The sequence below is a fragment of the Cotesia glomerata genome, linkage group LG7 (genome assembly GCF_020080835.1).
Source record: "Cotesia glomerata isolate CgM1 linkage group LG7, MPM_Cglom_v2.3, whole genome shotgun sequence".
Classification (NCBI taxonomy): domain Eukaryota; kingdom Metazoa; phylum Arthropoda; class Insecta; order Hymenoptera; family Braconidae; genus Cotesia; species Cotesia glomerata.
This window is the reverse complement of record NC_058164.1, coordinates 7,247,066-7,272,624: the sequence shown is the minus strand read 5'-3', so window position 1 is coordinate 7,272,624 and position 25,559 is coordinate 7,247,066. Positions and strand designations below refer to the sequence as shown.

The 25,559-nt window shown below is 28.5% G+C and overlaps 3 protein-coding genes across 11 annotated transcripts in view; 1 reads left to right on the top strand and 2 right to left on the bottom strand.

The window, feature by feature from the left end:
- LOC123268812 (NADPH oxidase 5) overlaps nucleotides 1–11,070 on the top strand; it is a 71,447-nt gene extending 60,377 nt beyond the window's left edge. For 3 of the 5 annotated variants that reach the window (XM_044734183.1, XM_044734181.1, XM_044734182.1), the window contains exons 14-18: nucleotides 3,138–3,285; nucleotides 3,683–3,894; nucleotides 4,729–4,910; nucleotides 8,227–8,640; nucleotides 10,141–11,069. In XM_044734183.1, coding sequence (XP_044590118.1) covers nucleotides 3,138–3,285; nucleotides 3,683–3,894; nucleotides 4,729–4,910; nucleotides 8,227–8,640; nucleotides 10,141–10,338 — 1,154 coding nt within the window. In that variant the 3' untranslated portion in view covers nucleotides 10,339–11,069. Of the gene's footprint in view, nucleotides 1–3,137; nucleotides 3,286–3,682; nucleotides 3,895–4,728; nucleotides 4,911–8,226; nucleotides 8,641–10,140 lie in introns of all 5 variants that reach the window. The other 2 variants (XM_044734180.1, XM_044734185.1) reach the window with 2 other exon arrangements.
- On the bottom strand, nucleotides 518–25,553 carry LOC123268813 (vang-like protein 1). 4 transcript variants are annotated; one of them, XM_044734188.1, is made up of 4 exons: nucleotides 25,314–25,553; nucleotides 24,605–25,199; nucleotides 22,906–23,931; nucleotides 518–558 (listed from the first exon to the last, which is right to left on the bottom strand). In XM_044734188.1, exons 1-3 carry the CDS (start codon nucleotides 25,445–25,447, stop codon nucleotides 22,930–22,932), a joined length of 1,731 nt encoding a protein of 576 aa, XP_044590123.1. In that variant the 5' UTR covers nucleotides 25,448–25,553; the 3' UTR covers nucleotides 518–558; nucleotides 22,906–22,929. The 4 variants fall into 4 exon arrangements, with proteins under 4 accessions (XP_044590123.1, XP_044590124.1, XP_044590122.1 ...); XM_044734189.1 differs by having other exon boundaries at nucleotides 526–561; XM_044734187.1 differs by lacking the exon at nucleotides 518–558 and adding an exon at nucleotides 21,477–22,654 and having other exon boundaries at nucleotides 22,887–23,931.
- Nucleotides 11,194–20,340, bottom strand: LOC123268814 (diacylglycerol kinase epsilon). 2 transcript variants are annotated; one of them, XM_044734190.1, is made up of 11 exons: nucleotides 20,160–20,340; nucleotides 19,269–19,459; nucleotides 16,739–16,907; nucleotides 16,461–16,591; nucleotides 16,179–16,326; nucleotides 15,758–15,975; nucleotides 15,466–15,611; nucleotides 13,660–13,831; nucleotides 13,114–13,294; nucleotides 11,978–12,114; nucleotides 11,194–11,839 (listed from the first exon to the last, which is right to left on the bottom strand). In XM_044734190.1, exons 2-11 carry the CDS (start codon nucleotides 19,434–19,436, stop codon nucleotides 11,720–11,722), a joined length of 1,590 nt encoding a protein of 529 aa, XP_044590125.1. In that variant the 5' UTR covers nucleotides 19,437–19,459; nucleotides 20,160–20,340; the 3' UTR covers nucleotides 11,194–11,719. The 2 variants fall into 2 exon arrangements, with proteins under 2 accessions (XP_044590125.1, XP_044590126.1); XM_044734191.1 differs by lacking the exon at nucleotides 20,160–20,340 and adding an exon at nucleotides 19,602–19,621.
- Nucleotides 25,554–25,559: the final 6 nt, after the last annotated feature.

Here is a 25,559-nt window from a genome sequence, read left to right as displayed (position 1 = left end):
TGATTGCATATTGAAAGTTACAATTAGTATTAGCTAGAATAATTACATGGATAAAAGGTGCACGTCAATTCGATAGAATTGGGAATCTGTGCATTAAATATTTGTTTAATATTAAAAAGTGGTCTCTAACAAATGATTTGTTAAATATTAACAATTATTTTTAACTATAAACAAATCCTTCTACCAGTGCACGCTTAATGGTATATTGTGTGACTAGAGATGAAACAAAACGATTTCAGACCAGAGTGAAGTTGCCTGCCCGAGCGAAGCGAGGGCTGGCATCACTCGGTCTGAAATCGTGTTTCATCCCGCGTCACACATTATATTTTTCATATAAGTTGCATTAAAAATGCTAGTTTCAATGTCTGGAGCCAACCAGAACTAGATAGTTTCAGACGAACAGCGAAAATACCATTTTATTTATTTATTTATTTATTTAATAATTTTGACCCTAGAGCAAGTGCTCCCTAAGGGCCATACAATCAAATACATTTATATTTATAATGAGTACATTATATAATAATAATAATGTTAATAAAAATAATAATAATAATAATAATACATAAGTAAAATGGTAAGCAAACAACAAAAAGACTAAATGCAAAAATGATTAGCTTAAATTGTCAGTAATTGCCATTAGTTATTATTATTAGTTAGCATTGATTAACATAGATTAACATTGATTAACATTGACTCTTCGCAACATTTGAACAGTTATATATCACCACAATTTTACACTCTTAAGCATCTCTCTCAGAATGCCATTGAAAACTTGCAAGCCTGAATTCCTGAAATGTGCCCAACACAACAAGATCATCCGGAAGCTGATTCCAGCATCTTATCGCAGACAATAGAAATGAACGTTCATAAGTCAATGTTCGACAACTCGGCTGATAAAATACATCATTCCTGCGCACAGCACGATCTCTGACTGAGAGTAGTATACGAAATCCATCACGCAACAACTTGTCATGATGCATATGTAGCATTTTATACACCAAACAAGTAATTAAAAAGTCGCGTCTACTCTGTAACGTTAACCAGCCAAGCTGCAGTCTGTAAGGAGTTATGTGTTCACTTCGTCTAACACTATAGATAAATCTAATACAGGCATTAAACTTCCTTTGTAGTCTCTGTTGCAAACTACCAGACATGTTCGTAAATACAGCACAGCAATAATCAAACAGAGGCAATATCAATGCAGCAACAAGTCTTATGAAACTTATAATAAAATAGAAAGTAATAGTTTATTTTTTACCAAACATTATTCGTAAATTGACAAGTTTTCTTTTATCATTCTTATTTATGCTTAATAACAGAATTATGATATGTCAATACAGTTAACGGTTAGAATGACAATTATAAAGGTATAAAATAAACAAACAATTGATAGGATTGAAAATAAAGCTGCAACTTCACCTCGCGGACAGAAAATCGTCATTTTCTGTCCGTCGGGAAGAAATAATTGATACCTGCCCGGCACAGTCGCATTGGTCTGAAATTGTTTAGTTTCGGTTGGCTCAACAGGCATTGAAACTCACATTTTCAATGCAGGTTATATGAAAAAGTTATTTTTAAAAAACATAAATATTCAAATTTTTTTTTTTTGTTTTTTTTTTTTAATTTCTTCGGAATGGCTCGATATATTAACTCTCAAATCTAATCTAAAGATCTGTCTTGATAAACCCTTTCAAATGACGTGTCGTAGAATTCAATCGGTTAATTCGTTTCCGAGAAACCGTTCGACAAAAATTTATTTACACACATGAATTTTCTTAGCAGGAAGTTAAAAAAAATTAAAACGAAAAAATTCTATAAAAATTACAAAACTGTCTACACTGATAGAAGGATTTTTTTATAGTTAAAAATAGTTGTTAGTATTTAACAAATCATTTATTAGAGCCCACTTTTTAGTCAACAAATATTTCTTAGTATTTAAAAAGATTTATTAATATTTAATAAATGAATATCAGATTTATTAAATACAAACAAATCATTTTAAATACTAAGAAATATTTGTTTGATACTAAAAAGTGGTCTTTAATAAATGATTTATTAACTACTAGCCGTTACCCGCCCGCTTCGCGTGGCGTACAACATACGCCATGCTCGAAAAATATTAATTTTGTTATCTAACTACGTTAAGTAGTTTAGTTTTTTTTATAAATGTAACAACAAAATATGTTCTAAGCTATTAAGGTAAAAGCTCCGATAAATGATCACGTACCAGTATATGATCACTCCGTGTATTTGTATATCTATATTCACAAATATAGGTATACAAATACATAGAGTGATCATATAATGGTACATGATCATCTATTAGGGCTTTTACCTTATATAAAAATTTTTAATTTTTTTTATATTTAATGCCTTCTTATTATCCTTTAGGAATTGAATTTTATAATTTTTTAATTAACGCCCACGCAAGAATTTGTGAGGGTGGCATTTCATAAAATTCATTCTTTACAGCTCAAAAACTCCAAAAAAATCAATCTGGCCAAGTTTCAATCCTTTAGCTGCTATAGATTAAAAGGTACAATTTCTTTTAATTTTACGCCCACGCACGGACATGTGGGGGTAGAATTTAATGAAATTTATTCTTAACAGCTCAAAAACGCCAAAAAAGCATTCTGGCCATGTTTCAAAGTATTAATAGCTATAGATTGAAATTTACGAATTTTTTCTTAATTTGACGCCCACGCACGGGCACGCCAGGGGGGTGGAATGTTACAGAATTCGTTTTTAAAAAATTTCTAAATGTAATTTGAAACATTCTGACCAAGTTTTGAACTATTAAAAGCCATAATTGAAAAATATGAATTTTTTTTCGTGAACACCCCCGCAACCCCCCTTGTGGGTGTAATTTCGTGAAATCCGTTCTTAGCTGACCTCTACTTGGCAAAAGGAATATTCCTGCCAAATTTAAAGTCTCTAGGTCTTATAGTTCCAGAGATATCGTGATGAGTGACTATCTATATCTATAGAAAGTCTCCTATATATATATAGATTAACAAATATTATTTAATACAAATAAATCCTTCTATCAGTGTACTTGAACACACAATACTCTTTATTGATATTTTATAAGTATAAATAAATAATATTATTTTATATTGTAAAATATATGTCAATAGTAGATTTGAATGGACACAAGGATGCAGTAGTTTCGCCGCAAGACAGAAAGCTGAGACAGCTATTTCTTACAAGTAAAATGCCTCTTGAAAAGTCGTTTTCCATGCCAGATATGCAGACTAAGCGGAAAAAACGTGAGCGACTGATAGCGTAAGTTTTTAAATAAATATACAAACCGCTGATTAAATCAAGTAACCTGACCAAACCTCATTAAAACTTAAACTTCAATTAACTTAATGTTTGGACAACTCCTACTCTCGGCTGGCAGAGTACTCGGGTTGTTATATGGATAATATACTCGCTTACCAGCTACCAGTAGATGTATAAACATATTAATCAATTTCGAGAGCTCTAATTGAAATAGTGTGTAAACTTTAAATTTTAAATAACTACCTGTACTATTTACTTTATTTTGCTGCCAACATAAAAAAACCACTATAATTTATAATTATAATTATAATAAAAATTATCACAATCAAAAGTATAATGACACTTATACGGGTTTTTATTTAATGGAATAACTCTTTTATTATTGTTACTTTTATAGACTACGTGACTACATGAGATCGGAATCAGAGAGAAACTTTGATGAAATAAAAATACGTCGTGCACGGTTGAAATCACTGGGTCTGGCTTACCTCAGCCCGCAAAATAAATCATTGGCGCAAAGTTTCAGATATATGAGAACAAAACCCACAATCATTGCATTTAAAACGCCTAGTATGGAAAATTGTGAACATGATAATCTATCTGACTCAGGTAACGTGTCAAACTCCATACAAACATTCATATATGTTTACATATGTTGATGAATATATATAAAATATATATATATATATATTGTATAAATATAGATATATGTATGACAAAGCTTTATCATTGTTAGTGTATTCTGTTTCCAAAATTAACAAACCCATTAGCAGTTTCCGTGTTGATAATCTGGTTACCCAAAATAATTATACCTATTTCTATTTATACAAATTTATTATATATAGGTATTTAATAGGTAGATAATTAGTGTATTAGTGTGAAACTAAATATAATGTGCATTAAAATATTTTATTAAAACACGTGTTTAAATTAATCAAGTGGGATTAAGTGTTTAATTATATTGGTATTAACTCATGATTTTATAATTAATTAATTTTTAAGTTTTTGTTAATAAATTTGAACTATTTTGGGCTAAATTATAATTTGTCAAGTACTCATTTACTAATACTGATAAAAAATAACAGCTCGGTAGAAAATTTTTTAAGGGTTGCTCAAAATTTTAAAACTGTTTAGTTTTAGTTTTTTTGTCTTAATAATTTTTTTATGATTTTACTCAATATCAAAGTGGTTTATGTCTACTTTTCGGTATGTAAATTACCTAAAAACTTTTAAAGTGCTTTACTTGAATGGTTTTTAAAATGTTGACCGACCCTTAAAAAATTTTTAATCGAGATGATTCCATTGAAAATTTTTCTAAAAGCCTGTAATTAATTTGAAATGTATAAACTATTTTTAGAAAGTTTTTTTGATAACACAATAATTAATAAGATAAATAAAATGTTGTTGTGAGCATAATAATGGATTTGTGATATATTTTTCAAGGCTCTGCAGATAAAGATAAACGGAAAGCGAGCATTACAATGACATTAGCGAGTAGTGCAGCTGCTGAAGAGGGTCGGATGCAGAGTAAAATTGTGGAATTTTCACAAAAAAATAATGGCATAGATACCAAGAATTTAAGTGAACATCATGCGATAAATTATCTCGTTGGTAAACCGCTCGAAGTGAGTTATCTTTTTATACCTTTTTTATTTATCTATTTATAGTAAAGTTTTTTAACTTTCCGCTGGGAAATTGAAAACTTTTTAGGGGAAAGAGAAATAGAGTTATTGGTTTGAATTCAATTGACAAAAATAATATTTCATAACAAGTATCAGGTTACTTTGCGATTGAAGCATTATTTTTTATTGTTTTCGAGATTATCTCTTTAATACATGCGCGGATTTACTGAGAGGTAATTTTTTTTTAATAAATTAACTAATTGGAATTATTTTTACCTAATCTGAAGGAAAAGCTTCTAGACTAATATTTTATTCTGTTTTAAGATCGAAGTATCATTTTTTTCTTTTTTAATTATAATGGAGTCATAAAGACTTACATTTTTTGTTAAAGTTATTTTATAAATTATTTTTAAAACTCATTTTTTTTTATAATAATTATTTCAATCCTGTTTATTTATTTTCAAAATATCGGTTGAATATTGATAACAATTCAATTAATCTTAATTATTTTTAATAGTAATTTAAAAAGATTTGTAGATTTATATTTAATTATATGTTAAAGTCGTTCGATTAAATTAATTTCTACTGATTAAAACAGATTTACTTAAAAGAAAAATTTTTATCGTTATTTCGCTTAATATTTGAAAGAATAATCTCGTAATTAATTTTATTTCTCGTAATTTATTCTTACTATATAGAATAGCAAAAAAAAAAAACATTTAAATGTATAAGCGTAAAGATAAATCTAATAGTAATATTTTATTGATAACTTCACGGATTAAAATCATTTTAATGAATTCTGTAGAATTTTAGTGACCCAGTTTACATCAATTAATTTTAAGTCAAAACCTATTTCAAATTGATTTTTGTTGAAATATTTAAAAACTACTAAATATTAAATATTGTTAGAATTAATTTCCTGAGTAATGTTCCGTTATGTCAATAATTCAATATCCATTCACAGATTTTTATGACATTACTCAAATTAAAAAACAAGAATTAATTATATACTGAATTTACGATTATCTGACTGTACGTGATGCCGATATTAAAAGAAAAAAGCTAATTAATTAATTAATTAACTAGGAATTATTTCTCTACGAGAAATCAGAAGACTGTGATTGAATAAACTTTTTATTTCAATTAAATCATAAATAATTTATTTGACTTTAAATACTTCAAACAACAGCAGTGAAATATCCAATTTTTTAAGTTGTTTTTCTCGAATACTTTTATAAGTAATTGCTTTAACTCAATTATTTTTCAATACGATAAATCCATTTATTTATATAATCTTTCATCATGTTATTGATACTGAAATTAACAAACATTTGACAATTTTTTTTATTTGTTTATCTAATAAATAATTATAAGAAAATTAAAATAAAACGATTTTTTTGTAAAAGTTCAAAAAACTTATGAAGGTATTCTTTTTAATATTTCCTTAGTACTAATTTAAATCTTAAATAAACAAAAAATTATCAGAGGTCCGCTGATTTAATTATCATCTATATCAACTTAATTTTAACACTTAATTAAAAATAATAAATTATTGGATTTATTTACTCACAGATGAACATAGCGTTGACCTTTTGCTCCGAAATATCCAATACAACTATTGATCTTGCTTGAAATAATTCATGTACTCATTTTAGGTCATAAATTCTAATGTTTATCACCGCGAAAAAAATTTATTGATGAATTCTACTATAATTTTGAGATAACTAATAAGAATAAGTAAATAAATTTTTGGAAAATTTTCATCCCGAAACTTTGTAATGTTAATTGTCCCGTATGAATCTTCGTAAGTGCGACAATTTTTCAACATCAGAAGTTGGTACAATTTACTGTCTATCTTAGTCATATTTTTAGTACAGTAAAAAAATTTTTTGTCTACTATATAAATAATTTTTATTTAATAAAAAATTGATAATTTTTAAGTGACAATTCTATCATTGAAAGGATATACGTGTGTTCTCTGTTCATTTTACTCTCTATCTAACGGTTGACAAAAATTCAAAAAAATGCTTATGATTATCATTAAAATCAATTTAAAAAAAAATGCAAAGTGTTTTATATTTATAAAAAGGTTTTTTTTTTAATTTTAAAATTAATAATTAATGAAATTTTGTTTTAAAACTTTTCAATCACTTGCTAGCAACTAATCACTATGTGACTGCCGTGACTTGTGAATTATAAATAATTAAAATTTTGCTTTATTAAATAATGACTTTTGTTAACTACACTGTTAAATTGCACTGTACTTTTTTAACTATTGACGTTTTTAAAGATATAAGCTCATCCCGATCTTATACTCATCAAGAGCTTTCATTTGAGTACCCACATGCATTTTGATATATTTTTCATGTATACATATATATAATATATATAAATATATAAAAAATTGATGTGGGTACTCAAATGAAAGGTCTCGATGAGTGTAACATTGGGATTAGCTTATATCTTTAAAAATGTCATTAGTTGACAAGATACAATGTTATTTCTTAATTATTGACATTTTTTTAGACATAAACTCATTTCGATGTTACACTCATCGAGACCTTTCATTTAAGTACCCATATGACATTTTTTATATATTTTATATATATATATATATATATATATATATATATGGTATTTGTGAAATATATAAAAAATTGATGTGGGTATTGAAATGAAAAGTCTCGATGAGTGTAACATCGGGATGAGCTTATATCTTTAAAAATGTCAATAGTTTACAAGATACAAGGCCATTTCTTAATTATGTATCTAGAGATAGAGCATTTTCGAATGCAGTCTAAATACTTATCATCATAAATTGACTATCAGTGAGAATGATATAAAACCTTGAAAAGGCACAATTACAGGTCAAAATCTTTCTAATGATACCAAATTTAATCATAAAAACCCATTTTATCATATAAATATACTGGCCACAACATTTTTCGTATTCTCTTTATAATATAGATTAAAAATAATAGTATATAATTTTGATTTGGTAAATTTTTAGTAAATTAATGAAAATGATGAAAAAATATTTCATAAATTCAAAATAATTTGGATAAAAACTTTTTGAAGTTTATGTTAATAAAATATGAAAAAAAAATGATTTTATTTAAATAAAAATTTTAATATGTGTAATTTAAAACAAAAAAATCTGTTATAATAATTTATCTACTAAAAAATGCCAGACGTCTCTTAATTTCAAAATCATTCTTTAACGTAGTGAATAAAATTTTTTATGCTTTTATTATAATATGACACTTAGCATAATTCAAGTTGAATAGTCAAAAATAATATAAAAATCCAAAATGGATAGATTTTTCTAGATGGTCCTTATGGAGCGCCATCGAGTCATATCTTTCAAGCGCAACATGCCGTGTTAATCGCCACGGGAATTGGAGTTACGCCTTTCGCGTCAATCTTGCAGTCGATAATGCATAGATATTGGAAAGTGCGACACACCTGTCCGCAGTGTAAATTTTCTTGGGCAAGTGAGATCCCTGTCACCGTGATGAAGCTGAGAAAAGTTGATTTCTTCTGGATAAATCGCGATCAACGTTCGTTCGAATGGTTTGTCAATTTACTGTCTCAGTTGGAAATAGAACAAGCTGAACTCGGTTCTTCTCTTGAACGATTTCTTGAAATGCATATGTATATTACCAGCGCGCTGCAAAAAAATGATATGAAAGCCGTCGGACTTCAGCTCGCAATGGATTTGCTTCATGAAAAGGTAAAAAATCTCTTATACTTACTACTTTCTGTATGTTTTATTAGAAAAAATATTCTATACTCTCTACCGAATTTTTACTCCACAGACGTTTTTTCAATACTAAAGCGCCTTACGCTACTCAAAGAAGTTATTTGCCAAAAAGAAATCTTATCTTTAATACTCATAATGTTCAGAATTCATAATACTTGAATATATAATGAGAATTTTTTTTTGATATCAAAAAAATATTATTTTTCTCTACAGTAAAAATTTTATATATACTTTTATAAAAACAATGTATTTTTTAATTTTGTCAAAATGAATTTTTAAAGAACTTGATAAATGGAATATGAATGAATAATTTTTGATCAATAAAATTTAATTTAAACGTTTGTGATCAAATTGTTGAGGTATAAAGTGTAATTTATATTTTTTAGAAATATTAATATAATTTGAAATTTATTTCTAAGTGAATAATTGAAGCGATTCAATTGATGCATTTTTAACGAATAATATTATTTGATTCAATTAATTAATTGAATAAAAAATAATTTATTATTGCGTTTTGCACGCCTCATAGCGCGAAGCGTGTGAAGTTGTGCTTTATACTCGACTCGTCAAGATCAAGCAATTTTGTGATCTTTAAATGCCTCTATCGCAACCATATTACACTTATTCAATAATATAAGTAGATGTACACCGAAAAACACTTAAATTAAACCATCTTTTACTTTCTAAAATCATTTCATGTTGCTATTTTGAAAAAAAAAAAACGTTTTGAAAAAAATTTTACGTGGACGTCCGGATGTCACCCCATTTTGGATGTACCAACGATTACTCCCGAACAAATTGATATTTCAAGACCGGACCTTTTTTATTAGTTTAAGAATTCGATGAACTGGGTCCGTATTTCATATCAGTGGCCTAGCTTATGTATTTTTTTTTAATTGAATTTTTATTAAAATTCACGGATACAAACGTACAAAGCCAAACGAACTTTTCTTATTTGTCACGTGAAAACTATGGCGCCACTTGATCAAGCTAGATTTTTTTAGACTGCGTGCGTATATGACAAGAAAAAAGGGCGCCGATATTTAAAAAAAAAAAATAAAAAATACTCTGTAAGAAATTACTTAATTATAATTTTTTTTTTTTAATCAATTACACAATTAATTTTTTTCTTAAAAAATGATTGAGCGTTATGAGGCGTGCACTTTTGGATTCTCCAAACTTTTTTTTTCTATGCGTGATTGAAATATTTTAAATTATTAATTCAATAGAATACTAATAAATCAAATCATTTAAATAATAAAATAAAAATTGAAAATTAAAAAATTTTTTGGTTTATTTATTCTATCAGTCAGGAATTTACTAAAAATGTAAAAACAATATTAAATATTTGTAATATATTTATAAAGAATTTAGAAGATGAAATTGGTCTCGTTGAGTAGTACAAACTTGTTTAGTTTCATGTTATCTCTTAGTTTCAGTGTGTAAATATTGAATATTTGTCTTTTGTAGGAAAAGAGAGATTTAATAACAGGACTAAAGACACGTACAAACGCCGGAAGGCCGAATTGGGACAAAGTCTTCAAACAGCTTCAAGACCAGAAAAAAGGAAAGGTTACCGTATTTTACTGTGGTCCGCCGGAGTTGGGACGAATTTTGCGCTTCAAATGTGACATGTTCGATTTCAATTTTCGGAAGGAGACTTTTTAGTTTTATAAAAGTTCCCATACTATCTCGATTCATCAATGTGTCTAAATGGTGATTAATTGTCATTCTGTTGGCTGGAAAGTAAATTTAAAAATCTTTATAAATATATGTGTATAAAAAAATAAAAAGAAGAAAAACAATTTAACGGCGTATGCTAACGGTCAATCAATGAAGAGAGATGCCTTGCATTGATAATCCGTCGATTAATAATCGCTGGTGTACACGACAGTAAACGTGAGGGTCGCGGAGACCATCAGACCAGACTAGAGCCAACAGCCAGTGCTATACCGTGTAGAGATAGGTGAGCAGTGTGTGGGTGATTTTTGGGGTGGAAGTCGCTAACCGCTATACCAGCACTACCAGTAGGACACCACCAGCACTACCACTAGCACTGCTATTAATCGATTGGGCAAATGGAGCAAGAGCAAACAACAAGACATTCCCATGTGACACATCATATGTATTAACGCGTCAAAGGATATCCTCAGGACATATCTGTGTATAGAGATGTATACGCCGATTTGTGCTTGAGAGTTAAATTATATGAGACAAATAAATCATTCGTTGTGCAAGGTAAAAGTTGTCAAACATCATCAAACAAATCTTCATCATTCTGTCTCTCACTCCCTCGAGATTTAATCACCGTTTGATTTATTTTTTATTCAACATTTTTTGTTTTATTATTTGTTATAAATTTATCTCCACTCTTTCATTCTCCGCTCGACTGTTCTCTCTAGAGTACATTGTTTTAATTTTTTTTTTTTTTGAGTAATATAATTATTTGAGCTTTTTCATAACTTTCGTGACTTCATGCATGAGCCAAATTGTTAATAGTGCAATCAGCATTCGTGCTTGACATTCCGTCATTACAATCTATTTTTTATTTTATTACTGTTTACGACCTTTTTTTTTTTTTTAATTTATTAAAAAATGAAAAAATATTCCTGTTTGATATGTTTTGTCTGATGGTGGAACTGTGTATGATAAACTGAATATTAAAATTTTTAATTTACTATCAGAAAACAACATCCTTCATTCTTTTTTTTTCTGTTTATTTTTTGTTTTTATTTTTTAATACATACACTTTTTTTAGTAAAAAATAGGAATGAGTATACAAATCTGACAGATCATAATATTTGAGATACTTTTTGTGGGATATAACGATAAATAAACGTTGAATATACGTATATATATTTTATATAATTATAATAATTTCAGTTTAGCTTAAAATAATATTTATTTATCGCATTATCCATGTAAATATTAATACGACTAGATAAATTTCTCTTTCTGTTAACTCTTGTTTTAAATACTTAAAAAATATGGAATAGTTGATAAATAATTAGTAATGCTTTACCTTATAGTAAGATTACGAGTAAGTAAATTACCGATAAGTTGACATGAGCATTGAAGCTTGGTTGCAGTGTGTTATGCTGAACTCACACGGATTCTGAGACCACGGTTCGCCGTCGATTTGTACCGCACAAGAATCCAATAATTTAATCTACAAGTATTAATAATTTATCGAATCAATCAACTGTTAAACATTGTTATAATCCATCAATAATTCATGATATTCATATTATATTAATATTTATAAACCTATATATGTATATATACATATTATTATTAGTATTACTACCGTGACTGTTTTAGCCTGACCCAATCTATGTGGTTGTGACATACCAACTTGTAACTGAGCAATATGGAATGATGAATAAAGTGCGCATACCTCAAGTTTACCATCATTAATACTTTGCATACCAACGCCTTCATTACCTAACAAATTTAATAATTTAATGAAAACCATTCTCATTTGTAAAATAGTAATTTTATTATTATTGTAATTGTTGACTTTTTTTTATTAAAATTTTTAGGTAATTATTTACGGGTGGGGTCAATCCCAAAAAAACATACCTCTTTCAAACTACCCCACTTTACTTCTACCTACCTAGAGAAATCCTTTCTAGTGACTGTAATAAGACTTTAGGAAGAATTACCTGCTGAAATTTTTACTTCTTCTAGCTTACAAGTTTTTAAAAATCAAGTGTATAATTATCTATTGAATCTTGATAAATAAAAAATTAAATTCTCAGATTTATGAATCTGAGATGGTGATTAAAGTCATTGAAACAAATTGTACTATTAGCTTCAAACTAATCATTTTCTGATGAATTGGTATCTTTTACTATTGTTAATCAAATGTTTATTGTTCTATGTACTCATGATTTTTTTTACCTGCTCTTCTTAATTTTATTTATTATGTATTGAAATTGCCATTTGGCTTGAGCTTTGTCATTAATAAACCAAATTCTAAATTTTAGGCCATAACTAGGTGAAAAATTAACATTTTCAAAAATTTTTTTTTTTTTGAAAAAATAAAAATTTCGAGTTTTTTTGCCCTCAAAAGTTGGAAAAAATTTTGGTTCTCATGTTTTAGGATAAAATTTTTTTATGATGTTTTTGATATATATATATATATATATATATATATATTTTTTTTTTTTTTTTTAAATACATAAAAAAACGAACAATTTAAGAAAAAAAGTTGATCAATTTTATCAAAAAAAAAAAAAAATTAACATGGGCTAGCATAACTTGATCCCACTTGTAAATAACTACCAAATTTTATGTATTTAAATTCATACATGATATAAAAATTAAAAAATACACTGCATGTTTTTTTCCAACACTTTGAAAATATAATAAAAAAATTTTTTTTTACTTAAAAAAAAGTCATTCTGAAATATCAGTAAAAAATTAATAAATAAATTTTACCCTGGAGTCCTAATTCCCAAAGTTTAACTCCGGCGCCCCAATATGGAATATTAAGTACAACAATACTTTCTGTCGATGGTAAATCAACTTGTTTACCATCTAAATATACTTCAATACGTTTATCCAAGTCTTTACATTCTCTTTCTACAACTTGCTGCGTTCCAAAACACAAGTACAACAACTAAAAACAAAAAATATAAACATAGCTCTATACAGTAGTTTAAACTTATTGACCTCGTAGTACAACATGAGTAATTTTACGATAGACTTTCTATTTAGTACAAATGATAAACCGCGGTTTGTAAATCATCATACAACAGAGCAATTAGATGTATTTGTATCAGATGGTACGATCTTGTAATAAATTTTAAAGTAAAATCCAAAAATAATAGTACTGTTTTACGATTATCTACAAACCACTAGTATATCATTCCAGTAATCGCAGTAGCCGTATATGTCCCTACACTGTGCAAATAAATACATTCGGTAAAATAGCAGTACATGAAATAAAATTCAGCTTGTGTAATTAATATTAAAAATATTTACCTTGTTGAAAATTCTATGGCTAAATAAATAAAATCTACTTTCTCTGGCTCGATGAAAATTCAAAGCGACTTGTGCATCAACTCCCACACTCATGTAATTGTACATAAATTTACGTTGTTGCGAGCCTCTGAAACCGAGACTCCGTCCATCATACTGCAATGTAACTGTCCATCTATAATTTTTAAAAATTAATTTTTTAATTTTTCATCAAAAAAGTTTTAAAATAAAATTATATTTAGTGTCATGAATATAAATTGATGAGGTGACTCATTACTGTGTAATTGACATTCCATAGGAAGCTTCAGTAATTTCTACTTGAGGTATAAATTTCTAATTAAATTTCAACAAAGAAACGGTTTAATGAATTTATAATTAGCATTGAATGGTTTTGTTATTTTATGGAAATTATTTCTAGAAGTGAATAGAAGTCAATACAATGCAGTAAGTATCTTTAAAGAAAAAAAAACTATTGTAAGATCGAGATGAGAGTATATCTTTAAAAATATCATTAGTTAACAAGATACAATGTTATTTCTTAATTATTGACATTTTTTAAGTTATAAACTCATTTTGATGTTACACTCATCGAGACCTTTCATTTAAGTACTCACATGGCATTTTTTATATATTTTATATACATGATATTTGTGAAATATATAAATATATAAAATATATGAAAAATTGATGTGGGTACTCAAATGAAAGGTCTCGATGAGTGTAAGATCGAGATGAGCTTATATCTTTAAAAATATCATTAGTTGACAAGATACAATGTTATTTCTTAATTATTGACATTTTTAAGGTATAAACTCATTTCGATGTTACTCATCGAGACTCATTTTAAGTACCCACATGGCATTTTTTATATATTTTATATACATGATATTTGTGAAATATATAAATATATAAAATATATGAAAAATTGATGTGGGTACTCAAATGAAAGGTCTCGATGAGTGTAAGATCGAGATGAGCTTATATCATATATAGTCAATAGTTAGTGAGCTTATATAGTCAATAGTTCTCAAAATACAAGGTCATTTTTTAATTATGTATCTAGAGATAGAGAATTTTCGAATGCAGTCCAAATACGCATCATCATAAATTCACTATCAGTGAGAATGATATGAAATCTTGAAAAGGCACAAATTAAAATCAAGACATTTGCAATGGCACTAAATTTAATTTTTAAAAACCGATTTTATCGTATGACTATCCCGGACACAAAATTTTTCTTATTCTCTTAACCCGTCAGCACTCACGTTATGAGCATTTTTGCTCACGCAACAACATCCGACTTATAGAGCGGCGCTGTAGTGCAAGTGAGAAACTAAAATTCACGTGAGTTCTGACGGGTTAATAATATAGATAATACCTTGTATATAACTGTTGGCGATCCAGCCTCATACACGATTTTTTCTCTAATTATTCATATTATCGTTAGCCTGTATTCCATACCAGGCATAAACAATTTTTAAATTCTTATCTAAATTTGACTGAAAAAATAATTCGGACGGCCCAGACCAGGACTCGAACCTGGATCTTTTGGATTCGCGCCAAAGGCTCTACCTGTTAAGCTATCCGAGACACTGTGTATATAACTGTTGGCGATCCAGCCTCATACGCGATTTTTTCTCTAATTATTCATATTATCGTTAGCCTGTATTCCCTACCAGGCATAAACAATTTTTAAGTTCTTATCTAAATTTGTCATTAAAGGTAAATTTGACTGAACAGTTATATACAAGGTATTGTAAAAGCCAGTCTTTAGAAAATAAAAACATTGTAAATACAGATAATGTATACCTATCAAGTTTAACCGGGCGTGCATCTTGAATACTTTGTAAAATTTTCGTAGCTTCAACACTTGAGTCATATTCGCTGCCCCAGCCCAGTACACGAGATAAATCATTCCCAGTACCTAGAGGTAAAATTGCAACGGCGGGCACCTGCTGTAATAATTAAATAAATTTCTGGTCAAAATATTGAATCTATAGTACTAAATACTCCCAAAATCTATAAATAATAACTGAGAATATTGAATATTGTTTGTATAATCTTAGAGAACGACTATGTACTATTCTACCCTCAGTAGTACCTTTAAACGGAGTTTATGAATAGAATTTAATAGCCATGCGACAGTTCCATCGCCTCCAGCGACCAGAACATTGCACGATTTGTCACCTAACAAACGACACCACTCCAATGCTGCCACCGGGTCACGTTCCGAGAGGTCTACGACCTGTGATGGATTTAATAATCGCCGAAACATTGACAGAACCATTGCTCCATCATTGTTACCAGACTTTTTGTTCGCTGTAATCGATAGAATGACCAATATATAAATATGCTTATAATAGATTACGACGTTATAATATTAATAAATAATGATAATTGATTAATTAATTAATGCAGTCGGCAATGTCAATGCTATTAATGAATTTACGGCCTGTACCACCAGACAATTAAATTTAATGCGTAGTTGTTTTAATAATTACAAAGGTAACGGAAATATATACCAACGACTATCAGTGGTTTCCAATCACTCCATACAGGTGGTATAATCGATCGTAACTGCAGACGTCGACGTACTGTACGTCGCCTGTTTACAACTTCCAAACTTCCCGGCGGTATTATCATTAATTTAAACTTCCCAAAGTCACATATCTGTTGTAATAGAATGATAAATTAATCTCCATTAAAATTCATATTTCAAGTTATACAATATATAAAAATTCTTGCCAGTTAAGGTTTTTTTTCCCAAACCTGAAACTTATTTCAACAGACAAGAAACGCTTTACCTCGTTGATCTTCAACTTGCAAGCTTCATGAACACACTTTTGACACCAGCAGCAGAACCAATCAACCAGCCCCGGCTCTATGTCACACTCTTCATCACATACTTCGCACATCGCAACAGTAGGCAAATTTCCTATTGTCACAAAAAAAAAAAAAAAAAAAAATAAAAATAAATTTATTGCGTTTGTAATTACTGAAAAGGAAACTATGGAAATTTGATTTTTTTTTTAACAGAGTTTTTCTGTTGTTTATAGGCTTACAAATAAAAATAGACTGGTACCATGAATCCAGTGATGCTTCATAATCTCGGTAGATTGAGTTATTGCTTTGCAGACCAATTGTTTGTCTGCAGCTTTTATACATCCTGTATCAGCGCACACACCACATGAATCACAAAGAACGCTTTTTGTGTTAAGTAATAGAGACTCGCAGATACTGCAGTAATATGCCTGAAAATATAAATTTTTTCATTTATTAATCTATACTAATAAATGGAGAGCCGGTTTTCTTCGTCCGGTTATACTGCGAAAACTGCTGAACCGATCGGAATAATACTCATACCATAAGATGCAGCGTGTTTCGGAAAAGGTTTTAGTATATGATATGGTGGTGATTACTTATCCGGAATCTACATTTTTTTGACTTAGAAATAATGAATTTTTATTGTAACTAAATTTATTCTATTCGATTTTCATTTGTTTAAAATTAATTTTTTAATTCTATTGGTTTTGTTTATATACTAGGCAGATTTCTTCACTTATGAGACCTGCAATTTCTTTAACTGAAACTTTCAATGCTCATTACAAATTTTTTTTTTTCATATCAATTATTATTGATTTTTGTAAGAAAGACACGGGAATGTTATAATGATTGCACATTGAAAGTTACAATTAATATTAGCTAGAATAATTACATGGATAAAAGGTGCATGCCAATTCGATAGAATTGGGAATCTGTGTAAATATCAAAACAATACTCTAATTAAATTTCAAGTCTAGATATAAAAATGCAATTCTATAAAGCGCTCAGCAGAGCGGGTGAGTAACAGCTAGTTTATTATATAATATATTTATTAAATAGACAATATTAATTAATATTAAAGTATTTAATAGTTCGACCTTTAACACAACAAATTTATAAGACTTAACATTAAAAATTCAACTGAGTGTCCTACTTTTTAATTAATATAAAAACTGTTTTAAAAATAATTCTTGAGATTAAATCAATACTATTGAAAAAAAAAATTTACAATAAATTTTAATCATTAAATATTAATAAATTCCAATCGAAACTTGTTATTAAAATATTTTATCAATTTAGTAATTTATGACCATTTTTCAGCAATGTGAAACTCATTCTCGTTAATTATTCAGATATCGATAGGTTGTTGATTGGTTATTAAAATTATTCATTAAATAATAATAAGAGCAATGGAGAATACTTAATTTTTAATGAGCAATTTTCTTGGAATAATTTTCTCCCTCTGCTTAACATCATTTAAGAATTTCCGATAAAATACATGGAATACCTTTCATGACTTGTTAATTTAATCAAGTATATTTTTATATACATACTAGCTGACCCGGTGAACTTCGTATCACCTACAATATATTTTATTACACCTTATGATCAGCGATTATCAATCTTTAAATTATAATCTACTTCTATAAAGAATAAATACTGGCTGTATGAAGTGCGGTTAGAATTTTGTCAAGTTATTAAATGAAACTCGCTTCTCATTATCGCCTGAAAATCAAGATCCCAAAAAATGAACACTGAATTTATAAAATTTTGTTTTGTCTGTATATACAGAAGATAGACGATTAACAATTTTAGATCTGTTGATTTCCTTAGCTGAACTTTCGAATTTTCCAAAAATGTTATTATTTCAAAAACATCCCTGAACTACCCTGAATAAAAAAAAGTATTCAAAAAAAGTAAAAGGAGATAAAGAAAAAAATATTAACTAGAAAACCAATTATTTTCAATACTTTTTCCTTTGTCTCAATACTTTTTGATCAGCCTTCAATATATGATCACGTACCAGTATATGATCACTCCATGTATTTGTATATCTATATTCACAAATATAGGTATACAAATACATGGAGTGATCATATACTGGTACATGATCATATATTGGGGCTTTTACCTTATAGCGAACGAAAAAAAGAAAATTGTTGAAATCGGTCCAGTCGTTTTTGAGTTTTAGTGAGACTAATGCACAGCAATTCCTTAATATATATATATATATAGTGTCCCAGAAGTAACGGACGTCATTGTAGCATCTGATAAACAAAATAATTCTGAGACGAAAAGTCCTTAGCCATTTTTTAATCAGACGCATAGATAATTAATTATTAATTAAAATAACGTCCTTTTATGCGTTAGAGAGAGAGCACTAGTGTCAAGTCAAGTGCGTTCCAACGAATGTGTGACTACGTAGAAACTAGTTAGTCATACAGTTAGTTGTGTCTTTGTTTGGCACATACTTGACTGGACACTGGCGCTCTCTCTCTAACAAATAAAGAGACGTTATTTTTAATTAATAATTAATTATCTATGCGGTTAATTGAAAAATGGCTAAGGACTTTTCGTCTCAGAATTATTTTTTTCATCAGATGCTACAATGGCGTCCGTGACTTTTGGGACACCCTGTATATATATATATATATATATATATATTTAAAGAAACCTACCTAAGTAACCAGATGGAAAAAAATCAATTAATATTTTTTATACTTTAATATTAAAATTAATGCTTATTTAAACTACTAATTAATTGATAAAAAATTAATCAAGTAATATACCTTATTACTACTACTGATAATAGGTGTCCAGTTATGATTCTTCGAGACATCTCTTATTGACAAATAGTTGTCTCTCATCAAATATCTTACGAGATTTACTGTCAGTACGTAAATAATCATTGTTGACACTGTTGGAATGATTACGTTGCAGAACCCTGAGTCCCACATAATGATTTTGTTATTTAAAGCTCCTGTAATTAATATTGAACATTGATAACTGAGTTCATTGAGTATTAAAAATTAATATGAATGAAAATTTTCAACTTTTTCATTGATTGGGGCAGTATGAAAGTTATTTTTTGAAATTGAGTCTGAATTAAATCAAATATTTACCAAGTTAGTAAATGAACTGTAAAATAATAAAATAATTGATAAGTTGAAATAATAGCTCTCGATTTGACTGTCAAATTCAATCATTTATTTTTAACTCTTATATAAAATCAGTAATTAAATTATTTGAAATCGATATTAATTTATTTAATAATCAACTTCACAGATTTTAGTTTCGTAAATTTTGTAAGTTATTCCAATTAGCGATATAACAATTTAATAAAATTTTCAGAAAATTGAATTTTAATTTAATTAGTACGTTTATAAAAAAAATGAAAAAAATTTTGACATCAAAGTTAGCAGTCACATAACCATTTTTTGAATTTTTTTTAACAAATAGATTTTTTCCAAAAATTTATTTTTAAAAAATTGCATTTTTTACTTTTTTAAAATTTCTACATGACAATTTTTTTTTTGCCATAATTTATTTGTTAAAAAAATTATTAAATATTTGCTAAATTAATTTTTATTTAAATTATAAGTAATTATTGATTGTTCAACACTTTTAAATTTTTATATGATTGTTATAAAATTTAAAAATTAAAAATGAATAAATATAACCTGAATTCTAATTGATTGCATGAATAAAACTTTTATTAACGCTATATTGATCACATCATATTAATAATCAATAAATATTTGTTCATTTGGTCAATTGTTTGTAGTGTTGGACCATAACAAAAATATTAACCATAAAACAGCTGATCGCACTGACAACTGAACTGACAAGTGACTGTTTACTCCGGTCTGCAGTTTATCCAAAACAACGATAGCGAATCTAGCAAATACTGGAAAGGAGCGGGAAGAAATAAACGATTTAAACTTGTAGTGTTGCATTACAAAAAATTTATTTTTTTTTTATTCATTTTATTTTTTAGTATTTATAATATAAATTTTTGTGATAATGGAAATTACAGACCCGACAACTTTTTTTGTTTTTAATTTAAATAAATAAATATGTAAAATATATTAAATAAAAATGTATGCGAGGAATTATAAAAAATCTGTAAACAAGTGGGGGCTTTAAAATGTAATAGTATCCTAATATATGTTATTTGTTTACAAAAGCAAAAAAATTGTTGTGTCTGCAGTTTTCAGAATCGTATATTTTTTTTTGCAAATAATGTGACTGTACAAATATTATTTAGCATACATTAAATTGCAGCATGAGATTCCCATCGATATTAATCTCTTAAAATTATATAAAAATTATTTATTAATATCTATTTGTGCGAATTAATCTCATAGTTAAAAATAATTTAGGATCAGAAAAAATTAAATTAATTTTTAGTAAAACTCTAGTCAGATTCAATTACTGTTTTGTTTAATTTTTAATTATAATTGTGCGTTTGGTACAGTTACTCCTATATAGTATCTGATTAATTTAATAATCTACATTTCAATTTTAAAATAATTAAAAATTAAAAAAAAAATTATAAACGTTCTTTTTCATATAATAATATAACAATAATTCTTAATTAATAATTATTATTGTTAAACATAAATTACAATTTACAATCATAATTTAATTGAATTTTATCCAATAAATTCCACAAATTGAAAATATTTTAAAAGTCGATTTTCCTAATTATAAATAAAATTTTACTCACTGGAATGATAAATGAACTTTAAAATAAAAACTTTTTTTGATCCTAAATTTTTGTAAAAAAAATAAAATAATTGAGCTTGTCACATTAAATTACAAAATCACGTCACACGCACACATAAATAAAATACAAAAGTATAAAAATTCTTATCAATAAAACTTAATAACAAAAATTAATTAAAATCTACATGAGTATTATGAAAAAAGAAAATTCGACCGAAGACTTTAATTTTTTATAAAAATAAGTCTAGATCGTCTAAATGGAAGATTAAAAATTATAAAAATATAATGCACCGTCTTTGACAATAAAACAGATAAAATTTTAATGATAAAAGTAAAAAAAATTTTTACAATTAGTTTGATATGTTATTAATTTAAAAGTACTATTTGAACGCAAATATAATTTTACTGTGTACTGTTAGCAATAGCAAGTTTATGATTATTCAACCAAATGTATTGACAAAGCCTACTACTCTGATAATATAATAAATTCAGTACAATTGATCAATACATACTATTAAATATTATTAATAATAAAAAAATTCATCCAAATGTCCACACTTTGGCAAGTAATAAATAAGCGTAGTACTTTATAAAATGCATATTAAAACATATTTTTGTTCTTCATATAAAATACTAAGTACTAAATTCCGTTGGGAATGTCATGTGTTTGCAGCAAAATTGTCTATCGTACAATCAAAATTAATAATAATTATTATTATCATAATTTCATAATTTTTTACGAATTTTAGAATATTTTATTTTAATTTTTTTTAGCAAAATTTAAAGCTACTTTTGATTGTACGTAGAAAAGGCAAAGTACGGTATTTTTGGCTGATGCATAACACCATATAATAATGATATTTTATCTTGCATTAAGAATCTTCGTTACTCATGAAAATGAATCTATCAACGACGACCATTGATTAATTAATTTGATTAATTTTCAATAATTATCAAACTTATGACATGACGTTAATTTCACAGTGATGATCGAAATATATATTATAATGCTGTCAAAGTTTTGTTAGCGTTTAAGTTTTTTTAACGTTTTATCTTATAATTTTAATATCATGTAAAGCTGTCAAATTTTCCGATACATTAGCATAACGTCAGTCAACGTTAAAAAGTTCAGAAACATGTAACCCATAAGTTATAATAATAAACAAAATAAACTTTAATCTGTAAAAAATAAATAAAATAAAACAAAATATAATAACGTTGCCTTTATGTTAGTGATAGATTAGTTTCCTGTTAACTTAGATTCATCAATGCATATCAATTTAACATTTCATTTATACGCTTTTGATCATCTATCTATCTAGAGACTGTATTCGACAGTAGTCTTTCTTTTTTCCAAGTTTTTCATATCATAATCTCCATTTAAAAATTTATTATTATTTAAATATTTTTTAACGTGACTGAACACGAGATATTGATAGTTTAATAGGGTAGAAGTACCGTTTTTGGCCACCTTAGCACCATTTTTGACCAGTTAACATTTAAATTAATTTATAAAAAATTATAATATTATAACCATATTTTTGTTGAGTTTTAAAAAATTTATATTAAAACAAATTGAGTTTGTAATGGTTTCTTAATATAAATTCATTTCTATCATTTATTTGAACAATAAATGGCCATAAACAGTACAGTGGCCACAAACGGTACTTCTACCCTAGTAATAGTGTAATAATAAAAATAAAATAAAATAACTGACGGCCGTTAAACAGACGTCTCAGAGTTGAGTCTCAGTAAAAATTTGTTTGATTTTGGATGTGCTAGTTGTTCGGTGAGTGTAAAATGCGGCAATCTGTATGCCGTACAGAGCAGAGCAACTTCACCTTGCCGCAATTGAAATTCACAGCCAGAAGCAAGTGGTCTTGATGGTAATTCTCCCTCGCAAACTAATGCCCAATTGTGTGAACTTCTCTGACGTTCTTTTTCATTCGACAGTACGGGACTCGCAGAGAAGAAAGGCTCCAGGAAAGCTTTCGGCGCGGCATCCTGCGCTAAGCAGCGCGCTAGCCGTCCCAGAATCGACTCCACTGAATGTCTCGGCTGCTGTCTGGTGACCCTCAGGTATTTCTGCAGCGCGCGGGCCATCGAGGGAAAAACGGCTTGTGCAGCCTCCATGGGATCCATCGGACCGGGGTTTGGTGCCAGCTCAGATTCCGAGTGCAGTCTTTTTATGTGTGCAAAAGCTTCTTCGGCAGCGGTGATTAATCTCGCACGACGTTTTCTCACCCGCCTGTCATAGTCGTGTTCCTCGTAGAATCTCTCGTTGTGACTTGAGTCTCTTCTCCGAGCTTGAGCGGCCAGCATTGCCCTGTCGCCACCACCTCCACGTTGCTGCTGTCCTGGCGTCATATTAACTCCACCATCAACGTCGTAAAATTTAAAACTCGATGGCTTTCGTCCTGATTTTGATACTGGTAATCGATCCAAGTAAGGGTTATAAATAGGAAACTCGGAATAATATCTCTCAAGCACCCAGACAGCAGCACGTTGAATTGATAATTGCCCGATGGCGTAAGAACGCGATTCACCATCTGGTGATCTTACAACTTTCAAGTAGTAGGTTGGTTGAAGATGACGAATTTCAATCAAAAGAACTGCTATATAATGAATAAATAAAAGAGTATCTGCAAAAGTTCCTGCATAATTAACTAGACTTTTGTACTCTGTTTTTTCTCCATTAGCAGCTGTCTTGGCACTTTCTGTAACCTGAAAATAATCAAATTAATTATTACAATTTTCGGGCATTAAATTATTATTATTAATTGAAGAAATGAGGGAATGAGAATGTTATAAATTAATGTGAGAATAAATTATATTTTTCAAGATAAAATGACATTAAACTTTAATCATTTTACTTAATTATACAAATACTTTCAACAAAAAAAAATATTTAAAATTAAAGCATAGGGTAAATGTTCCAGTAGTTGACTGCTTTCATAAGAAAGTCCAAAAATTGTTATTAACTCCATTTTTTATGACCTTAAAATTTATTTTTAACTATTGTTGAACTTATAATCATTTTAATGAATAGGTATTCCAAATATTATTTAATTTTTAGAACATCAAAAATAATTCATGAAAATTTCTCACAGCATGATCTGACTAAAATCGTTCAGTTACGATAGTAGAGTATCCGAGAGGTGACTACATGCTTTAGTTAACAAAAAAATTCCTATTAGGTTAATCTTGTCAAATTAAATTCTGAAGTAGTCTTTAATAGTTTCTTAACAAATCTTTTAATAAGTTTTCACTGGTACAATATGATTAAATTTTTTATGAAAATTATAAATTTACAATGTCAAATTTTTCTATTATGTAATAGCAATTTTATCGACTTATTTCTCATCCCCAGAAAAAAAAAAAATAAATCAATGCTCACCTGAACAACATAGAACAACCAGTAAGTACAGATACAAAGTAGTGTCAAAACTAATACTCCAGCCCTGAAGAGAAATACCCGAGGCATAGTGGCGTTTTGTGGTCGTAAGAATACAGCCCAGCTTCCGATAGCCAGGAAAATTAATTTAAAAGCTAAGCCTAGTAATTGGCCTTTACACTCAGCGTTGCATGACAGTAATTCAAGCCTCTGTTGCATTGTTAGTACCGTTGTGGAGTCGGGGAAAAAACCTAATTTAGGCAGCACGACCATTGCTATCGGACTCAAAAAGGCACCAATGCCCAGAGTCATAGCAATCACCGGTCCGAGATATCGATTACACGTAAAATTAAAGGCTCCGTCTGTTTCACTAGGCCAATTGCTAACATCTTCTGTTGATTCAGAACGGTCGGAGGTATTCCCCGTGATAGCTGTCGTATTTTCACCCCAATTTTCATCTTGAGGAAGGATTTGTACTTCTATCACTTCTTGACCGACATTCTCGACACTATTCCCTCTGACATTGACTGTCGTCTGAAAGGGTGCCATCTCGCAGACATCCAGGTTGGATCGCTCTTTTCTCTGACTTCTATTATTCCTATCATTAAAATCAACCATCACATTTAAATTAATAACAAACTTTCCGGTGAATTTCAATGGTATAGTCTCTATGATTAGGATTTATGATTAGCAATATGATTGAAAAAATTACCTAGAGCTTCTGTGGGAATGTTGTCGATGATGAGGTGATTTATTCGCGTGTGACCGATGGTGTTTCGAGGAGCTCCGACTATGGTGGCTATGGCTATGCTCACTAGCCCCAGACTTTATACTCTCTGTCTCCATACCACAGAGAAGGCTATCGCCCTTTTACTACCCCATATAATCATTCCCCCAATTATCTCGTTCTCTCTTTCTCACTTATTATTGTTGTCGTTGTTATTGTTGTTATTTATAA

What these genes read in the sequence shown, in the direction of transcription:
- LOC123268813 (XM_044734188.1), bottom strand. Translation starts at nt 25,447, where the DNA reads ATGGAGACAGAGAGTATAAAGTCTGGGGCTAGTGAGCATAGCCATAGC. An exon ending in CATTCCCACAGAAGCTCTAG is followed by an intron (nt 25,200 to 25,313) that starts GTAATTTTTTCA and finishes TTTTAATGATAG; the next exon opens with GAATAATAGAAGTCAGAGAA. An exon ending in GGTTGTTCTATGTTGTTCAG is followed by an intron (nt 23,932 to 24,604) that starts GTGAGCATTGAT and finishes GATTATTTTCAG; the next exon opens with GTTACAGAAAGTGCCAAGAC.
- LOC123268814 (XM_044734190.1), bottom strand. Translation starts at nt 19,436, where the DNA reads ATGTGGGACTCAGGGTTCTGCAACGTAATCATTCCAACAGTGTCAACA. An exon ending in GCCATAGAATTTTCAACAAG is followed by an intron (nt 13,295 to 13,659) that starts GTAAATATTTTT and finishes TTTTGTTTTTAG; the next exon opens with TTGTTGTACTTGTGTTTTGG. An exon ending in GTCAGGCTAAAACAGTCACG is followed by an intron (nt 11,840 to 11,977) that starts GTAGTAATACTA and finishes TAATACTTGTAG; the next exon opens with ATTAAATTATTGGATTCTTG.